Below are 20,867 nucleotides of genomic sequence, written 5' to 3'. Positions count from 1 at the left end.
GGCCTTCAGAATTTTGAAAGGCAAGCTGGCTGGGAAAGAATGTGAGCAGTGGTTTTTGATGGCCCAAATGTGGATGCTGCTGAACATCCGATTCAGGTGCATCTTCACTTCTTGTGTGTTCTGTATATTTCTCATCTTATTCATGTAGAGACACCAGTCCTCTTAAGTGAAACTGAAAATGTTCATCCTGGTTTCTTGTATTAGTTCACATCTGCTGTAAAGTCTTACTGTTTTTTGGAGGGGAGAATGGTGTTGCTTCAGAGGATCTGCATATTCCTTTTACACTTCTTCCAAGGTACTTGTTTATCTGGCTAAAGTCAGAAGAGTAAGTACTTAAGAAATGAGAGAACAAAACATTCTTAGGTGAATCAACTAACATGTGAAAGTATGGTGAATCTTGAGGTGTGCTAGAAGTGGGAGAAAGGAAAGAGGAGATAATGCCAAGCTGTATTTTGTATTTCATGTTAAATGATTTAAACTAGAAAATTAGGCTTCATTAGACTTGCAAAAGTTTGAAATTCCCCATGTATATCAAATAGATTATATTGTTGTGAAGAAAATGAGATACTGATGAATGAGTTTTCACTACGTTGAGGTTATGTTTAGAGAACTCCTAAGAAATGTGACATGATACAGTAATGAGGAATTTCAGTATAGGATACTGGTAGCTGGAGAGAGAAACTGTCAGGAGAAATAGGTTTGGAAATGTTTTTTGTTTTTCAAAGCTCATGTCATGAGTATGTAGCCTTTGTGGAAGTTCTAAGTATGGAATATTTCAGCACTCTCATTTTGACTTTAGTTTTGACTGAGATGCTAATGATTTTGCCTTTTTTTCTGCTTCTGAAATTTGGAAAATCATGAGATAATATACTTAAGTCAAAATCGCATTTGTTATGTTTATCTGAGTTATGCAATAAACCTTCTAACATCTGTTTTTATTTTGGAGTTTGTATTTTTATTGTGAAAGTATTTTTCTTTTCAGACTCAAATTAGCAAGAAAAGGAAACAACTATCAAAGTGGTGTGATACCAATATTATAAGCATCTATTTGTATGAAAAATAAAGCAATAGGCAAATTTATTTGTAATATAATTTGTTGGAATAGCCACTCTACTTTTTGGGGTCACATGAAGATCATGTGAAGGTTTGAATTTCTCTCATTGGACTGAATTGAAAACAATTAAATATTTAATGATTAAAAAGTGGATTTATTTTTTAAGTAAACTATGAATCTTACTAAATAGTATATAAATTTAGAGATATTTTACAATTCAAATTCTATTCCAAGAGTTTTTCGAGGCTAGAAACTACTGTCATAAACTTTCAAGGGCTTTTTGATTGTGAACCTTTTTGCTGTGTATTTGAAATTTTGTGAGTGTACTCTGAGTGTACTCTGTTTACTGTACAAAACTCCATGTTTATATACGTGGAGACATGTATATAAAAATGAATGAAAATGGTACATTCATCTTAGAGGTATGCTAGGAAGAATAGCTTAAGCTTTCCATGAGGCATACAAACAATACCAGAAATAGTTGATTAGGTATTTGAATTGTGTATTGATTACCTCACAACAAAGCTGTCATTCTGAGCTTGATTTCAGATTTGTAGTATATATTGCAGTTTTTCTACTGTTAAATAGTTCTAAAGGAGTTTTGCTGAATAAAATTCCATGTTACTCTATCCGTGGTCCAGATGTGTTTGTATCACTCAAACAAATATTGGAAAGTGAATGTGGCTGTTCTCCATCTGAAATAAGGGCTACTTAGGTGAATTATTCCATAAAAACTGTGTGTAATGTTAGAGGAAGGCTCTTGGAAGTCTGTGGCAGAGGCGCTAGAAACTTTCTGCACTCTTCTCGAAGTTGTGAGGAGAAGCTTTGCTGCTAGAATAATGTCAGTGCCAAAAAACACAAGACCTTGGGAGTAGAAGTATGTGAATGAAGAAGCTTGAGTGGTGAGAAGAGCTGAAGGTGTATGAAAATGGTAGGAGCCTGGGTGAACTTTTAAATGCTTTGTGCTTAAACTGAAGGTGTTTTTTTTGTCTTTCATTTTCTTTCATGGAATCCTGTGTTTTCCTCCCTAGCTCTTGTAGTACTGTATGCTTTTTCTAAAACTAGAGAAAAATGTTAGTATGCTGATACTAGCAGTGATATAGGATCTTGTAATTAAACTCTGAAAGGCAATGTGTAGGGTACTTAAGGGAGCAGTTATGATTGCATGTTTCATTAAACTTTGTCACTTCTGACAGTGGAATGTTTTATTTAGCAGCGTTAATGTTCTCTTAATGAGTTTATTTAAGAGTAAGTCTGGAACATGGGAAAGGAAAGAAGTGGCTAGTAAGTTTTTATTTTAAAGGGGACTTGCTATGACATACACCTTGGAATATGTAAATTTGCATGAATTACAGTGCTGCTGCAGGCTTAGCCATTTGAGAGATTTATCAATAAAGAAGGTGCTTAAATTAGTTAGTTTTTTTTACTCGGCCTTATATAAGGTCCTAGAAAGTCTTTGTTGCTGCAGAGTAGGGTTCTTGTTATATGGCATAGTCTTTGGTAGTATTAATTGGAACATTTTCGACTGAGATTTAGAGAGATGTGTAGATATATATCTCTGTAATCTAGGGATATCTAAAATGTTTTTTAGGTGTCACTTCTTATATGCCAATCCCTGGTTTAGAATTTGAATTTTAGCAGCCTGACACTTTCTGGCAATAATTTGACGGACCCTGTGCAAGACATTAGAAATACTTGTGTGATAATAAAACTCAATGGTGCTTTAAAATTGCCAGCCCAACTGGGGCTTTGAGATTTTTTGTACCAGTAGATGTGAAGGAAATTGTTTTTGAGTGGGTATGTATGATCTCTGGTAGTGGTGTAAAGTAAACAGCTGGCAGTTCTTTCCAGGGCACTTGAAAGAGGAAAACTGTTATATGAATATGATTAGAAGATTTGATCAGATTTTTGTGGCCTTGTGTAATTATCCTTTTTTTCTTATAGCTGGTGTTGCACTGCTCTATTAGGTTTTGAAAACTGAATCAAGGAGGAAAAGATAAGAGGATTTAAAGGAAAATGTCTCCAGTGTAGTTTAGGTAAAGATTGTTTTGGTTCACAGATTTTCTGTAGCAGCATATGGTTGCTTAATATATAATGTGTTCTTTTGGGTGATTTGTGAACTTGGAACAGTAGCAGCAATGTTGAGTATACTGAGTGTACGATGGAACAGAAGACAGAATAGAGCCTGAATGTTTTTCTAACTCACCCATTTATTCACCATGTATATAATATTAATGTTTTTCTTCAGAGCCCTAAACAGTTTTCTTTAGAAGTTTAGGCAAATATTCTTTTAAGTATAAATCATTCGGAGATCATAATCTATTTGTTAGAGGAAGAAAAATACTGAAGTTTTCCCCACAATGAATTCATTTGTAAGTGAGACTTGCTTAATTTCAATCTCTATATGTCTAGTTCTGTATGCATTCTTAGAGAGTATTCAGTGTTCTGTGTTCTTTAGGATGATACAACTGCACAACTCAAATTTAAATAAGAAATAGTTTGATTATAGTGGTAAATTAAAAGGATCGTTTTTGTTCACACACCTGTATAGTTCCATTAAAACTCATTCGGTTGCTCTCTGTGTAGAATTTCATGCAGCAGAGAGAGTGCAAAGCAAGTATTTCAAACAAGCTGGATTTTCTGAGTTGGAATCTCCTTATCCATTAAGTAAGAAAGTGTTGTGTGCAAATCATCCATGTGTAAAACATTCTGTAGAGTAAAAATGTCCCTTCAAGGAAATAGATGTCTGTCTGTCCTCTTCAAATATCACAAAATTGCTCATCTAAACTTTATAGACAGTAGAGGTCTTTAAGGAATGTTCTCTTTGGTTCCTGCCTTGGCTTTGTTAAGTATTTAATTCAGAAAGAACATTACTGAAGTTGTGAGGTCAAGTCCACAAAAGTTTGCAAGTGATAATGCATGTAGGTGAATTATAGCACATTCATTAATGGAGCAGAGAACGGAGCAAACCCTCCTGAGCTCGGAGAAACTACTGTAGTTCCAGAGTTAGCAGTTTAGCCAGACCAATGCATTAGTGAATGTAAACTAATAAGTTTTGCCTTTGACTTCTTACCTCAAATGTGATAAAGCCAGTACTGGCAGAAATAGTCAGTTCTCTGTGGACCCAACAAATGCAGTTTTCCTCCCATGCTTCTTCATTGCAAATTGGGGTTTTGTTTTGGGGTGGTGTTACGATAGTCTTGTGACTAAGTTTGTATTTATTTGGTTAATTTGGCTGTGTTCAGTATTTGTCATGTGTTGACACGGACCAGTAGTGTGGCTGTCTTTTGCCATCAGTTTTAATTTATGTTTCTAAAACTGAGCCTGAGCTGCTTTTTCCTCTTCTGCAGATGTTAGGTGTATGACTGCTGTCAGTCAAATGAAAAGTGTATCCAGCTGTTATCTTCACTATTCTTGCTTGTCTTCACCATCCTCTCTTTGCTATTCAGGCAGTCTCTCTACAGCGCCTGGGAATGTCTATTAAATCCCATCAATTAAATAAAACCTCTATTAGTTGATGTTAGTTATGCATCACAGTTACTCTGACTGCTTCCTTACAGGTCTTCCAGTCTCGTTTCATCTTTTAGCCTCAATCTATATGGATTGTATATCTTATTTCTAATTAAGATCTAGTTACCTTTGCTGCTATAGCTTCCTTTGCTTTCTCTTCCTCTTCATACTTCAACATAAGTAATCATTTCACTCTTATGACATTGCTTGGTTAACTTGTCTTTGGTGGTGTGTTTGCCATTATACTGATATTTAATCATATATTTTTTGAGTAAGAACGCTTGTTTAAATCCTGACAGTATTCCCCGGTGCCTGGATGAAGCTTATGGGTCAAGGGTGCTCACTTACTTAGGCAGAGATGAAAAATGAAAATTAAATAGAAAATCAAGATGTGAAATGAAGGTGAGGAGAGCACTTTTTTTCAGGCAGTTTGCATGTGAGGAACATATAGCCCATGGAACTATCACACAGCAAGACAAGGATTATGCAAATAAACTAGAATGATTACACTACATGTGATATTTTTTCACTTAAGGTGATGCATACTGTTGACTCTGACTTCAGACCCCTACAAATTATGTTGAGTCTTTGAAACGAATCTGTTGGATCTTCCTTAACAGTCTGGGAAAACTAATAGAATTCCTGTAACTTGTAATTTACTTTCATGCTGTATCAGAAGTTTTTGCATGCCCAAGTAATTACAAATCATACATCTATCTATCCATCTATCTATATCTTTGCCTTTTAGTGCTTTTCCTCTAGAATGTGAGCATTATGGTAAAGAAAAGATACTGCCATCACCAGTATAGCTGTGTCATAGTGAAGTGCAGTATAAATAAAAAAAAAAACCAACAAACTACCATGAATGCCTTTTGTATTTCTAAGGTAAATACTTTCTAAAATGTTGTACAGGAATTTCAATATGAAGAAAGTCTAAGTGCTCTCCTTATTTCAAATTAGCTGTGGATTATTTTCTTAAGAAATGTTGTAAGAGAACCCTTGTGTCCTGGAGAGACTGTGTCAGGAATGCTTGTGTGTCTTCCTTCTGACATATAGCGTGTGAAAAATGTACAGGGCTTCTAATGTCTGTTTAGTATGAATCTGATAAAAGGTGCTAATTTCAGTATATATAAAAAGGCATACCCAAAATATAACTGGAATATTTCTTGGCTCAACAGCAGAAGAGGGAAGGGCATAAGTTACCATATAGATTCGTCCATGTAATAGATGCGTTTTTGGAAACTGAAATTTAAGTTGTTAATAATGTATTCGATTTCATGTATTGTTGCCTTAAACTTCAGTAAAACACTCAATAAAATGTTACTTAAAAATTATGAGGAAATATTTTTTCTTGAAGGAATTAATAATCAGTTTATTTACTATTTACTCTAAAGTATTTTATTGGGTTTTATTAGTTTTTTCCTGCTTTGTGGTTTGCCCCCAAAATGCTAGTACCATTTACAAAGCTAATCTACTTGATAAATAGTGACGCTTGTACTCAAGCTTATCTTTATCCCTTGAGTCCATTGTAACTTAGCTTTTCTTTTACTGCATTCTGAGTTTTTAAAATGACATATGGCTAACAGCTTGCGGTGGGTCTGTGTGCAGGCACAAAAGTTTTGGAAGTAGTGGTTTCTTAAATGAAAAAGCCTGTGGTAGGCTATTTCTTCTGGAAGCACTTTTTACTGTAAAAAAAAAAAAGCAGTTACTCACCTACAGTGTTTGGAATTTCACGAACTTGAAAGACTTGAGCGTTGCTTTTGTAAATGCACTGGGTGTCTGTGCCCTGGTGCTGCCGGGGCGGGCTGCAGGGGCCTCTGAGGAGAGGCCAGGGCTGCCCTGTGCCAGACACACTGCAGGGCACAGCTGAAGATAATGGCACCTCCAGGAAAATGTATTTAAGAAATAGTAAAAGAAGCTGCACAGCAGCTGTGAGAGAGGAGAGAGAGAATATGTGAGAGAAACAGCCCTGCAGCCACCAAGGTCAGTGAAGAAGAAGGTGGAGGCGGTGCTCCAGGCGCTGGAGCAGAGATTCCCCTGCAGCCCATGGAGGAGACCATGGTGATGCAGGTGGATATGTCCTGAAGGATGCTGCAGCCTGTGGAGGGGAGCCCAGGGCAGAGCAGGTTTTCTGGCAGGACCTGTGCCCCATGGGGGACCCATGCTGGAGCAGGTTGTTTCCAAAGGACTGTGCCCTGTGGTGAGGACCCGATGCTGGAGTGGGGCAGCAGCGTGAGGAGGCAGGAGCAGCAGAGAAGAGCAGTTATGGACTGACCACAGTCCTATTTCCCTGTCCCCCTGCGTCATTTGTGAAGGAGGTGGAGGAGTGGTGAGTGAAGTTGAGCCTGGGAGGAAAAGGAGTTTTTAGCTTTATCTCTGTTTCTCACCGTGTTAGTCTGTTTTAATTGGCGATAAATTAATCTTGCTCAGGTCAAGTCTGTTTTGCCTGCGAGCGTAATTGGTGAGTGATCTCCCTGTCTTGATCTTGACCCATGAGCTTTTTCATCTTATTTTCTTCCCACTGTCCTTTTGAGAAGGGGGAGTGAGGGAGCGGCTGGGTGGGTATTTCACAGAAGATTAAAAGAAAAGCAAAAAGATTTATCATAAATTAGCTCAGTTTTTGCAACTAATTAAAACTTAAATTTCCGTAGCTGGTTTCAGAGTGAATACTGCAATTGAAAAACACAGGCAATAGTTTCTTGGACAGGATTCTATTCCAAATTGGCTGTTTCAATTAATAAATTAACTTATAAACTGCTTAAAAGAGCATTCAATTTGGTATTTGTTTAGGTGTGCAGTGTTATATATAAGGACATTTTCAGTGTCTGAGGCTGTGTGTAATCACTAAAAAGTTCTCTTGAAGACTGTAGTATTAGTATAAACTAACTTCAGAACGTCTGTTGCCATTACTGCCTAATAAACTAGTATCTAAAATATTAGACTGTTAGATTGTAGCAAAAGATATTTGTGTGTGCAGGCAGGGTATTTTTAAAATGAAGATTCTAAAGGTATTGCAAGTTTTCATCTCTAGTAACCTAGTACTGTTCAGAGGTAGGCTTGGTTATTATTTGGACTTCCTAAATTTAAGATCTTCCTATGATTATGGATGGATTAAAAAAAGTGTATTGTGCAAATTAACTTCTCACTGGCAAAGCTTCAGTGTCTTGTTAACTACTAGGCTTCATCTGGACAAGCATCCACCCAGAGCTGCTAATATGCTTTGCATAAATACTAAATAATCTGTCCTTGAGCTCCCAACTTGGTTTCTCTGGTACTGTTTTATTTATACATGAACTGAAACAGTGTAAGATTGGAAGCTTTTCTGGTGATGATGGACCTTCTTTGGCTCACAACTGATTTCTTAGAGATCACCATTGTCTTAGTGCTGCTACTGAATTTCTGGTGCCCTTTGTCTTCATGTTGCCTGCTTGTTATTCCATATTCCTGATGCATCACAACTTGCTTCTCATCACCCTCAGAACCCAGCCTGTTACAGCTGAGTTTTCTGCTCGGTTAGCTGTGCTCAGGTGATAGTTAAGTACAAAGGCAAAATGGAGAAATCTGAAATAAATGACAAAACTTGAACTGTTTGGTCCTTCTAAAATGAAGTTGTGAATACAATTTTAAACTCATTTGACATGTGGTTAGATATTGCATTTGTGTCAACAGGTAAGCTATGGAAAACTTCTAAGCTAAGAATCCTATTAACTCTGAAATCGGATTTGGATTTCTTCAGGTTTGCCTGCATACCCAGTCCCTTCTGTAGTCCTAGTGCTCTGTTGTGGAGGCCATTCGTATCACTGGTATGAACTATTAGTGCCTTTCACTGTGCTAAGGTATGTCTTTCAGCATGTGGTAGTATGAAATTTTTAGTATGTGGAAAATAGTGCCAGGAAATTTGGCCTGCTACTAAGATTACCAAAGCATTGTGTTAGTAACTGCCTATGCTTTTTTACTCTTTGCTGATGGCAGTAATATGCTGTGCTTAGGTGCATTGCTTCTGTTCGCCGTGAAGCCTGTGTATTAGCAATGAAATTTCTAGGATTGTTTATCTTATTATTTCTCACTGGAGAACCAGTACAATATGGAACATAAGTCTTTTTTCTTTGGTACTTAAAATATTTGTGCATTCTGCTGCATCAAGTGTGCTGACCTTCTTTCTACGTATTAAATGGTGCCCTTGAAGTCCTACCTCAACACACTCCATTTCGAGTTTTCTTCTTTCTTCCCTAGCTTTTGTAGCTCAGTGGGTGAGGCAAAATTACTTGTTGCTTCCCCTTGACTCTGAGATCCGTGGTTTGGAAAGTGACTTTAGGGTGTCTAGTGGTGGTGCTTGAACCTGCAAGATTATGTTGTAGCCAAGTATGCTTATATTTTTCTCTCAAATGTCTCTGCTATACCATACCTCACCACTGCATTCATTACTCACTGCTGAAGTCCTTTTCTCTTGAATTAAGGAAGTTTACTTGGACTGGAACCTGCATTTGTGTTTTTTGATTGTTCTCAGAACAAGTCTTTTATTTCCCCCTTTCATAGTAAGGTGATCGTGTTTCTTTGCTAAACAAATTTCCGTGTGCTTCATTGTTCAGGTGATAGGTTAGTCAGCTGTTGATTAGTGATTTTTGGATATTGTCTAGTTATGACCGTCCTATGAATATCCATTATTCGGCAGATGTAATTACTTGAGTTGTTGTTCATATTCTTTGGTATCTTTTCTCTACTAGCTCTTTGATTTTTTTAAAATGTTGTAATAAGCTATGATGTAAGCAATAATTTTACTTTGTGAGAAATGGGTTTAAGAAATGAAAGTGTCTTCAGTTCAAAGTGTTTAAAATAAGCTCCTGATGACTATCTTTAGAATAGTCTGTAGCACATGAAATTGTTATTTTTTCAGAGGATGTTTTCTTGTGTGGCAGTATATTCCCAAGATTGAAGCAAATGTAGCAAAATAATTTTGAACAGATATTTAACTCATCCTGAAATATTGGCTACGTAGTAGCTAACTATCTTCTAAATTTTGGGTTTGTAAACCACTGTTGTCAAATAGAAAACAATATCCCCTGTTCTTGTGGGCAAGATGAAAATGAAAGCTTTCTTTATTGCAGTAGTAAGCTAACATTATGTTTTTGCTGAAGTCTGTGTTGTCATTAGTGTCTAGGCAATGATGCTAAATGGTGGACATGGGGAGTAAGGAAGCAAATTTATGACATAATTAAATGGGGCAGGGGAGAACAAGTAAATATATTTTCAGACTCTAGGAGTTACTGAGAGAACCAAAGTGTCCTTGCCATGAGTTTATAAACTGTCCATCTCAGAAATTACAACTCAGAAAAGATAGTGGAATCATTTTAAATTTTAATATCTTTCTGTAACTTCAATAACTGTTCAGCTTGAGTATTTCCTTAAACAACAGATACTACTGGGGTGAAAAAACACAGAAATAAAGGCTTTCTTTTGCATAGGTGGCATAAGATGCAATGAGAGTCTAAATGTCAATTTTAAGTATGTCTGTTTTATAGGGTGGTTTTGTGTTGGTCTTTTTTCTGAAAATATTTGTTGCATTAAGACTTGATATCTTTTAACTCACTTCAGTCACACCAGTATCTCTTGCTATTATGTGCTAGAGTCAGAGGCTTTAACCTTACAGAGGTGCTTTTCATAGATGATCTGTAAAGTAAATATAATTAGTTATAGCTTAATTGTATGACTAGTTGAAGGGAGAGGTAATTTTGTACAAGAATCTTACTGTATCGAATAACTTTGTTTTTTCTTTAACAGAATTCCTGTAAATACTAGTAAATGTTGCTGGTTTTGTGCATTCTGGAGATAATTTCTACTGTGGATACTACCAAGGCTTTGCAAATGGGATGAACACGCTGCTGTTGACTGCTTACTGACAGTAACCAGCTGGACACTTCACTGGTGATGCTTTCATTCTCACATTTTGACATTGGAGTTTGCTTATACTGATTTTTAAAAAGAGGAAGAAATCAAAGTGGAGTACCGTAAACTTGACATGGATAATAAAAAGAAAGACAAGGACAAGCCAGATGAAAGAATGTCACGGCCTAGTGGCAGGTCAGGCCGTAATCCACGTGGAACTGGTACTTCAAATTCTGGAGTGTTAATGGTTGGACCTAACTTCAGAGTTGGCAAAAAAATCGGATGCGGTAACTTTGGAGAACTACGGTTAGGTAAGATCCTTGTTTCTTTTTTTCAGTTTACATTATTTAAGACCATTGTATGCAGTCTAGGCATTAAAATGTTTACATGAACACATCATACAGTTCTCCAAACTACTTTCAGGCTTCAGATAGTTTAAACTTGCCTTGTGCATCTCCTGTGGCTTGACCCTGGCCAGTGCAAGCTCTATCACATATTAAGAATCTCTGTAGCAGGAGACTTTTGTGACTAAAAATGTTCTGTAATTGTGTGCAGTGCTATCCTAAATTCAGTCAGTCATCTCTTCCAAGATACTGGAAATTATTTCATGGTCATTGTGTTTTCCTACCTTTAATGGCTTCCTGAAGCCAATATTATTCAGTTGGATTTAGGGCTAAGTGCATGTGAAACACGTCCTCCTCCTGTAGGTCTAATTTATAGTACTGTGGTCTTGGAGATCTCTTGGAGACAATGTGGCAGGCTGTACAGTGGTTTTTTTGTGGGTTTTTTTTTTATAGCAGCAAACTCTTGGATTCCTTGGCTTTATTTGCATCATGAGCAGTGTTGCGAGGCTAAACAGTGAGCTGCTGTTAGAGAGTGAGAATCAATCTGTAGAGAGAACCTGGGAGATGGGTAATTCCATCACTTAGTTCCCTGCTGAACAGATGGATGAAAATCAGTGAGAAAGGGATAGATGGAGAAGGACTTGTGGAATTTTAAAGAATTTGTGTAGCAAAACTGTAAATACTACCATTTGTTAAAATAGACACTAAATGATGGGTGTGTCCTTTTGGAAGACTATGTATTTAGTTTGAGGGACTTAATTTTCCATGATGACAGCATGATTAGCCAGGGTTTTCAAGATCTGGGAATTCTGTGTGTGTTAACAACTATAACTTGACACTTGACAGCAAGAATTTATTCCAGTATTCCGGGAAGGCTTGAGTTAATGCACTGTGTCAAGGTTTGAAGGGAGGTGGGTTCAAAAGTAGGGTATTTGATAGTAGGGTGGGCTATGTAGGTGTTATGTTTCCGTTGATCTTCTGCCTCTGCTAGAACTACTACTCATTGTCCTTCAGACAATTTTTTAAATATAGTGCTTGCTATAAAATTTATCATGTTTATTTATGCATGTTTGTAACATGCAAGAAATATAACACGTTTAATATAGTGCTTCTGCGGGCCTTATATCTAGTCTGAGTCAGAATGTAAATAGTTAAACAGGATTGGTGTATTTTGATCTTTATAGTGTTATATCTGTGCCTCTGCAGTTTGCAACTCAAGCTGAGACTCTGTCTTCACCTTGTCCTCAACTTTTCTAAACTGGCTTTGAATGATAATTTTTCTTTTAAATCTCTCCATGAACTTATTCAAAGCAGTGTAATTAATGTTACATTTACTATTGAAGGCAACAGTAAACTAATAAATTTTTTTCCTGTCTGTTATCTTGGAGGGGTCACAATGTATAGAGTCGATTATCTATTTCAGATCAGTACCAGATTAGCTCATTTGTTAGCAGCAGATACAGAGTGAAATCATTTACTTCATTCTAAATACAGTATTAAAGTAGTTAAGACCTAAAGTCTGATAGTACTGAAATAAAATAGGACAAGCGAGTAAAATAAAAGGAAGAAGATAATAGTGTAGTGTACTGTCTTGTCATCTACCAGGACAAGTGCAGGCTTTCTGTTTAATGTCTACTTTTTTGCATACATAGTAGATATTTTAAATCCTTATTTATTGTTATTTGTGGGGTAAGATGTCTTAAATGTAAGTCACTGAAAGCAGGAGTTGAGACTGGTGTTACAGATTGTGATTTAAATTTGTTATTTTTACATTACTACATTGGCAAGTAACTTAAAGTAGGCATCCCTCCTACAAAAATGCACACAAGCACTTAATTTGTTTTATGCACTTCGGCAAACTGGAGTGTATTTTGAGCATGTGTCTTAGAGTTGAATCTTAAAGACTTAAAGGAGGAATAAACTTGTTAAAAAGCAGTGAAGTTATGCTTCAGGAGATAAAAATTCAATTATAAATCAGTAGCCATTGTAGTTCTTCCACCTGAGGTGAAAGAAGTGGCCAGACTTGTGTATTGGCTTGTGGATCAAATGGTAAATTGGCTGAATGTAGCAAATAAATGTCTGATGTGCAACCGTTAACTTGCAGAAGACTAAATTGTTTTGAATTTTGAGCTGTTAATCTTAAGGCTCTTCCGAGTTAAGATAAACTGATGGGGTACTGAAAGAAAGTTTGTTGCTGCTGCTGTGTGTGATTTTGCATTGTGCAAAACCTGTTGTTCCGTGCTTAGAGACAGATCAACAGTGATGTCAAATCTGCTGTCTTCCATATTTTAGAGACAATTGTGTTGAATTGCCACATGGGAAGTTCTGATATTTCTTCAGAATGTCCCTTCTGATGTTTCCTTGGAATGATAAACCTGTCGTTACTGGACAAGTTCCATCTGCCTACTGGAACCCGATATCCAGTCACTTAACTGTAACTAGATTTGTTGGCTACCCCAGTAGCTGATTTATATATCTAATACACTGAATGAGCAGGGTCCCTGCAAGAGTTTCTTTTAATGTCTTCTAGATTGTAACAGAATGCAAAAATACAGAAGCAATTTCAAACAAAGTACACTTTTTGTCAAAAACATAACTCAAATGATTATAAGATAAGAAATAAGTATTAAGATACCTGGATTTCCACTTCAGTCCCTGGATAGGTCTTGGAATTATCCATTATTTTGGTGGTCAGATCAGAGCATGCTGCCCATACTGATTCTGTGTTTATTATTGTACAGCCGTCAAGTAACTTGCTTTTTGTAGTTGATCCCTTATAAGGCACATTATTTTAATACATTTTTTTTTAGCTTTGTAAGAGTACTCTATTTTTAAAAATAAGTAAGGATTAGAGCTGAGATCATAGTCTTTGACTTTAAATATAACTGTCTTTGCAGAGAACCTTGATCCATGTCTTTTCCGTGTTTGATTTCTTTAACAAAACTGAGCTAAACATGTGAAATTCAGACCTGAGCAATATTACAGAGAAAAAAAAGTAGGTTGTCATTAGAAATAATACACACATAACTCATTTGAAGACTGTAGAGGAACAAAAAGTATCAGAAGTGAGAAGTTTTTCCTTTATCTGTTATTTTTTAATTTTACACCTGTAAAGCTTGTTTAATATTTTAGTCATGGCGTGCAATTTGAAGTAATGCTTGTTGAAATATGCTTATCCAGTTACAGAGCCACTTTTAAAGCATTAGATGCATTTTCCAAATGGTATAAGTGTTTAACTCAGTAATATTCTTGCCTTGTTTGTCCTAACTTTAAGCATAGTAAATTACAGAACTGAGGGAAAAAAATAGTCCTAGTTAATTCTAGCTTTAATTAGTGCCTGGTGTTCCAAAACCATATAACAATTTTAAAATAAATTTTAGGTAGTTTTCATCAATAAATATGAAAATATAGAATATCACATTCCACTTACAGTAATTTACCAATTTTCAAGCAAAATAAAAGAATAAAAATTTGCAAACTTGATAAAACAGATGAAACACTCTCAATGAAACTGCCACTTCTAACACTATTCAAGAATAAAGTTGTCTTTGAAGTATGGTATCAGGCTAATAAAGCCATGGGTTTTTTTAAGTCACTACCAGAACACCTAGCACCTTAGATCAAAAATGTTTCAAAGACTTTCTTGAGGTGTAAATGGCATTTTACTTGAACAGGAAAGCCAATGTCTTACATTCTTGTTTTTTTTTTCTTTTTTCAAGGAAAAAATTTATACACAAATGAATATATGGCAATTAAGCTGGTAAGTTAACCTATTTATTTATTTATTTTTACGGATTTGGGATGAGACATTTCCTTTCATATGTAATGGTTTGATTTCCTTAATTGAAATCCTTAATGGTCTTGTATATTTTTCAACTGACTGGATGAAAGCAGTTAGTGATAGATGTAATTACATGCTTTGGCCATATTGAGTAAAACCAGTGTTAATTGTCAGTGTTCTCAGAGCTAAATCTATCTTTGTTTGTAAAATTTATGATAATTGACTGCTACTGCCAGGATATGCTCAGCAGTCTTCCTAGTAGATTCCTTTTTTTTGTGCAACAAGTAGAGGAACACCAAATTTATTGTGAATCTGACACTGACAATCTGGTTTGGTAGACCTGTATTCAATGGTGTGTAAAATATTTCCTTCACTTAGAAACATGGTAAATTTGTGTAGTTTGTTAATATGTCATTGTTCTGCTCTTTCTGAATCTTTCATCAGAACTACTCAATTTACTTCATGTTTTGCTTCTGGATACTTTTAACTTATTGGTAAATGACTGTTTTCTTAACCAAAGTATTTCAAGATGAAAATCAGTTGTTTATGTTTTGTTGTTGAAGGGATTTTAGAACTACCATTAACTTCTTTTTGCTGCAGTTGGACGGAAGTTTTTTCATAGCATAGTATGGTGAATTTCTAGTTCCATAATGTAAAAGGTCAACTATGGAAACAGAAATACATGGCTTTAGATGGGGAGTGTAAAAAGCAAATATAGGTAATAAACTCCTGTAAAATATTTTCATGACTGTCCTTGCTTAGAAAAATATTTACTTCAGGAGTAGCTGCAGATTTAAAAACAGACAGGTTATGGTTTGGAACAGCAACATCGGATGAAGTTTTTGGGGTTGTTGTGTGCACGTTACACCAGATTTAAGTTCATTTTGTTTTAAAATATCTTGAATTTATTCTGGATGTCTGGTCAAACTTGAAAATGGTCTGAATTCCTCTAGTAAAAGGCTCTTTATTGGAAAGTGCATTCAGAAATAGTTTGCAAGATAGTGACTTTTTTTTTTCTAAGGACTAATTACTTGATGATGTAGAGCAAGAGAACTTTTTAATCTGATCAGTGGGTTTTGGTAAAGCAGTTTTTATTATATATGTAGCTATTAATAGATTCAGCTACTATTCCAGCCCATTTTAACTTCATAGATGCTGCTCGGTGACAGCTTCTACTTTGTTTCCAAATTACTCAGTCTTATGGTTCTTCATTTATAGCTGCGCAAGAAGCTCGAAGTATCATCATTGAATAACTTACTTTGAAGTCACTAAAGAACCAGTGTAGTGAAGTATGTCTGTAATTTACTACTAGTGCTTAAAGAACTCCGAATATGTAGTTAACTTCTCGAGTTGTCCTTTTCCATTAGTGGTATGAAAAGCTATAGTGTCTTTGCAATAAACAACAGATGAAAGGACTAGTGAAAATCAACACCGTAGCTTGCATTATCACTGTAAGGTAAAAATACATTGATTAGCAAGTAGAACTAGTCGGTTCTTTTACTATGGTTCTCTTTTTTTTTTATTTTAAATCTTTCAGCTCTTTTGAATTTATTTTCAGATTGGAAGGGATTTGGGTCACAAGGTTCAGCCTGTTAAAAGCAGCTGCATCAAATTGCATGGTTTAGTTGAATTTTGCTTTTTTACTGTTTTTCTTCTATACAAGTCAGTGCCTGGACTTTATTCTAACAGTTAGGTTGTGCTTGTTCCTGGTATGCCATCCTTTCCCTTTAAACTGTCACCCTAACAGTTTTTCCCTATCTCTGGCACTAATTCCCGTTGTGTTTTGAGAGCAGTCATTGGGTCTATGCTCAGTCTTTGTTTTGTTGTCCTAAGTGAGGAACTCTTAATTTCCTAGCTGTTTTGCACCTGTTGTAGTTCAAGTTTAGCCCTCCTGAGTGGGTTTACCTGAATTATGTATGTATTGTAGTTTGAGCAGTAACCCATGCCAGGTGCAGTTGTGGTAGTATCTCTTCTGCAGTATCCTAAAACTGTATTTGTATTCCTTATGGTAGCATTTCATTGTTGACATACAGTTTTGTTGTGAGCAGCAAGACATCTCCTATGCCAGATATTTTATGTATAAATGGTAACCGTATACTTTAGTGCAGGAGGATTGTGTGGGTTTCTCTCGAGAACATGAGTTACAGTGGCTGCACTTATACAGCAGCTTGCAGGAATGCTTCTGATGTTAAAAGTAAATGGATTTTATAACTATGGTTTTGACTTAAACTTTTTGTTATGGAGAATTAGTATTTCCCTCATGGACAAAATTATACAAGTATGTTCCTGTTTATGATGCTTATGGCTACTTCAGGACTGCCTTGTGTAAGGAAATAGTTTAAACAATTTTTCTGTGAGAGGTCTGAGGGTCATACAATGTATGCATTTTAATGTATAAGGTTTACATGTAAATTCATATTTATTCTAGTAAAATGTCTACAGTTCTAGGATATTACTCTTAACCTGGGCTCATTCATTATGGCCTGTTCTGGTTGGGCAGATACTCAAGTCTGAAAGGTAGAACGGACTTTTTAAAGAACTAGAATGAAACTCTAAGAACTGGGCGTTATCAATCAGTTGTGCACCATTTAGTGGTGTTTGTATGTTTCTGCTGGTCTATTAGTATACAAATCGGTATGTTGTGATCAGGTAGTTCTTCAGCATTAACAATGTGTTATACATGAACTGTACGTTTCCTGCTCACCTCTTGATTTGTTGTTAGACTTACTTCTCTTATTACATGACCCTCTGCTTCCCTTAAATCTCCTATTCCTTTTTCAGCTCTTCCCTCTCTGTCGTTCTTCTTCCCTTTCCCTTGACAAATTTCTCCATTGTCCAAACTTACCTTCTCTGCAGGATGCTTAACCACTACCCAAATACCAACTAAAGGTATTTCGCCTTGAGCCACTTCTGGAAATAAGTCAGGTTTTGACTTTTTGTGAAACATAGCAAGTTATGAGGTAGTCCCTGCTGTTTTTAAACTGTAATATTGAATTCATTGATTCATTAGTCATTCAACTGTTAAGATTTTAATACTTAAAATTGTAAGTGGAGGGTGTGTGTGTAAAGAAGTTGTGGTTGGTTTTAAGGCTGAAGTGTTTTTTCTCCTTTTTTTTAAAGAATTATTGCAGTCTAGAATGATACTGTTTCAGAACCTCACTAGAAGGCTGTAGAAAATGCAAATTGAGTGCAACTCTGTTTAATAGACTGGTCTTTTCTTGTAACGAGCCCTACCTCTTAAGAATTTTTTTCCTGAAAATAGCTTTTATTTGCTATTGCTTAGGGTAGTATGGAGCAGAAACAGATGATATACTGAGTAGGAGTTTTCACTAGATTACTAAAAACATGAAAAGTAGGTAAAACTGAATGTTTATATTGTGCTTTGGGTTATCATCAGAGTTCTTGAAAATTTCTACCCTTATAATTAGAGCAAGTAAGCTGTTGTCTTAAACCCCTTTAGAAGGGAAGTGGCATATCTTGAAAATTGTATAGTAGTTTACTCCATGTATTTGGCACAAAAATAATTGAAAAATTGTGGAGAGAGGAAATACTCTTTTGCAGGGAAAAAACAAGGTATCTATGATTTAATATAGAAGCTTTGAAATAATTAGGCTTGAATGTGAAAGCAGTATAGTGAAGGCTGTTTATAGAACACTGCAGAAATCCTGGAAAAGTTCTTTCAGGATACTTTAGTGAAGACGTGAGCTTTTTAAAGTAAACAAGATACACTAATTTCCTCTGGTAAGAGGAGAAGTTGGCTTCAAAGCCCTCTGGGATTAACATGATGTTTGAGCAGTTATGGGTTCCAAAACTTATTTTTAGATGTTGAAATGTACCAAAGTACCAATGAAAATAGAAAGAACCTTGATTTGCCACTTCTTTTTTTATTCTTGAGTATGCTTTTTAGACTTATTCATAAAAATGTAGTTATAGTGATGTGTTTTCTTCTTATGGTGGAAGATTACATTTAACATACCTTTGTCTTGATCTATCCTTATCTGTCTTTTCTCATTAATTGGTATATCACTGCGTACTGCAAAGTGGGATGTGTAGGAACAAAATAAATTCTTTGTGAAGAGCTTATTGTGCTTCCTCCCTCACCATTTTTGTTGAACAAAAGATTATTTCCTTTGTGTGTTTGAAGTTATGGAACAGTCAGGAAGATATCTAAGACTCTTCACAAAAATAAGGCAATTCCAGAAGACTGTCAGCCAATAAACGGACTACAAGTACAAATTACCACATTTTTTTCACTGTTACTAGAGGGAGTAAAAGTAGTTAATTGTCTGCTAGACAGAGTTTAACTTCAGTCTTTCGCTCCTGTGCAGTTGTAAAGTAGACTTGTTTGACTGTTTGAGAGCATTTGGCTTCTGGAGGCTTATCATAACTGTCTCCTGCTGATGACAGGAACAGGCAGTATTCATTTGAAAAAGGGTAGATGCATATGTCAAAAATTAGAAGCTGTTTTTTTTCCCCAAGGAGAATTTTTTTGGCCTATTTATGTAAACTTAATGCATACAAGCTATTTTTCATCCTTATTATGGGAGCATCTTATAACGTTGAGTGGTAATTAAGTTGTTAATATACTATCAATTAAGGCAAAACTGTATAACTGAACAGAATCAAATTACCTGTAAGCCACTGTCTTGTCTTAGTATATTCATTAGACATGCAGAGTTTGATGGAATCAAATATTTCCTTTTGGCAGGCAGAATGACAAGCTTTAATTAGAGACCACGTAGAGAGTGCTATGTTTTATAACTATCAGGCTTGTGTAATACTACGGCAGGCAAACTAGTAGCTAAATTTGTGTGGCTTTGTAAAAGGTTAAAATGTTTCAGTAACATGCTTTGTAGTGGGACTGACTTACACCGCTGAAAGATGTGTGCTGAAGGTTGATAGTTGCACTGATTTTCTTAGGCCCACATTTACAGTAAAGTGTTTTGTTAAGGGATACCTGTCTTGAATACTTTACAATAAATTTCACATGTTCTCAAACTCTAAATAGGACCTTTTGGTGGCCCAGTTAGTCTTGCTCAGTAATTCAGTTTGTGAAGGATCAACACCTTTTCGATTTAGGGAGTTCTTGGTCACTTCTTTGCAAAGAGTTCCAGTGTTCAGCCAGGATGAATGCTCTGGAGCATAAAAAGCATATATTAAATTCTATATGTTTTTTTTGTAGAAACTGGTACATTGTCCCCTTCTTACTTTTGGTCCTCAGTCTTTGGCATCTGGCCCAAATCAAATGCATAAATACACCCTGACAGGGTGTCGTGGTCGAACTGACCACTGAAATGAATAACAGGGACTTTGGCTATAGCAGTAGCAGCAATTTGAAACACCTGGGTGCTGGGGGCAGACGTGTTGAGGAAAAGAACAAAGTTTCTCATGACTGCACATTGGCTCATGGTTTCTATGGCCTAGGTGTGCCACTGGAAAACAGCACAGGTTAATAAACTGTTAGCTTATGGAGAAGATAGTGCAAGGAAAGAGATGAGCACCTTGCCCAAACTTTTCCTGAAGACTGACATCCAGCACTGTCAGTTATTGCTGATAAGGGTATTAACAATCTTAGTAACTGCGTGCTGCAATTCTAGTAGGAGCAGTTTGTGTAGGAATACTGCACAGTTAACAGCCAAATTGTCACTGATGCATTGGAAGATGTTACATGTTGCAAGAAATTGAGCATATCTTCTAACAGATGCTGTAGGAAATTAGTTTAAGAATCTTGTGATAAAGTGCCTTTGCTTTGCAAAGGGAAATACTCAAGAAGTCAGGGCTTTCATTTAGGCTGCTTGTGTGTTCCTGTGCTTGATCTCGTGTCACTTTATTCTATGAGACCTTGCCACATTAGGGTGTAGAACACAGAACTAAGATTTCATGAATTTATGTAAATTATGTTGGGAAAAGAAACATTTGAACTACAAACTTATCCTGCTGCTGCTTGGTTTTGAATTCATGGTTTAGAATGATGCTATTCAATTTCTGCTCAGTTATTACTATTTGGTGGAAGGATTTGGTATCTTTTTGTCAAGATCCTAGGATAAAACTTTTTTTGATAAAGATGCATCTATCATGTATAACAGATGTGTGCACAGTCTTTCTGATCTGTCAAGCCGCATATCAATGCCACCTTTTGAGAGCTGCAAGACACATCACCCACATGCTTTGGAGAGACAAATTAATTTTTGGCTATTCCATTGTGGGTCTGTGATTGGGTTTGCCCGTTCAACCCCAGTCCCATGGAGCAAAACGTCCCTGTATGCTTTAGTCTCACCTGACAGGTTGAGGTTTC

General features: G+C 36.1%; 1 protein-coding gene across 8 annotated transcripts in view; it reads left to right on the top strand.

Annotated features, from left to right (window-relative positions):
• Window positions 1-20,867, top strand: part of CSNK1G3 (casein kinase 1 gamma 3) — an 83,149-nt gene that overhangs the window by 11,381 nt on the left and 50,901 nt on the right. For all 8 annotated transcript variants that reach the window (XM_074570054.1, XM_074570051.1, XM_074570055.1 and 5 more), the window contains exons 2-3: window positions 10,343-10,758; window positions 14,511-14,551. In XM_074570054.1, coding sequence (XP_074426155.1) covers window positions 10,581-10,758; window positions 14,511-14,551 — 219 coding nt within the window. In that variant the 5' untranslated portion in view covers window positions 10,343-10,580. The remainder of the gene's footprint in view (window positions 1-10,342; window positions 10,759-14,510; window positions 14,552-20,867) is intronic.

This window comes from Larus michahellis, chromosome Z (genome assembly GCF_964199755.1).
Source record: "Larus michahellis chromosome Z, bLarMic1.1, whole genome shotgun sequence".
NCBI classification, from domain to species: Eukaryota; Metazoa; Chordata; class Aves; order Charadriiformes; family Laridae; genus Larus; species Larus michahellis.
This window is presented reverse-complemented; position numbering and strand designations above follow the sequence as displayed.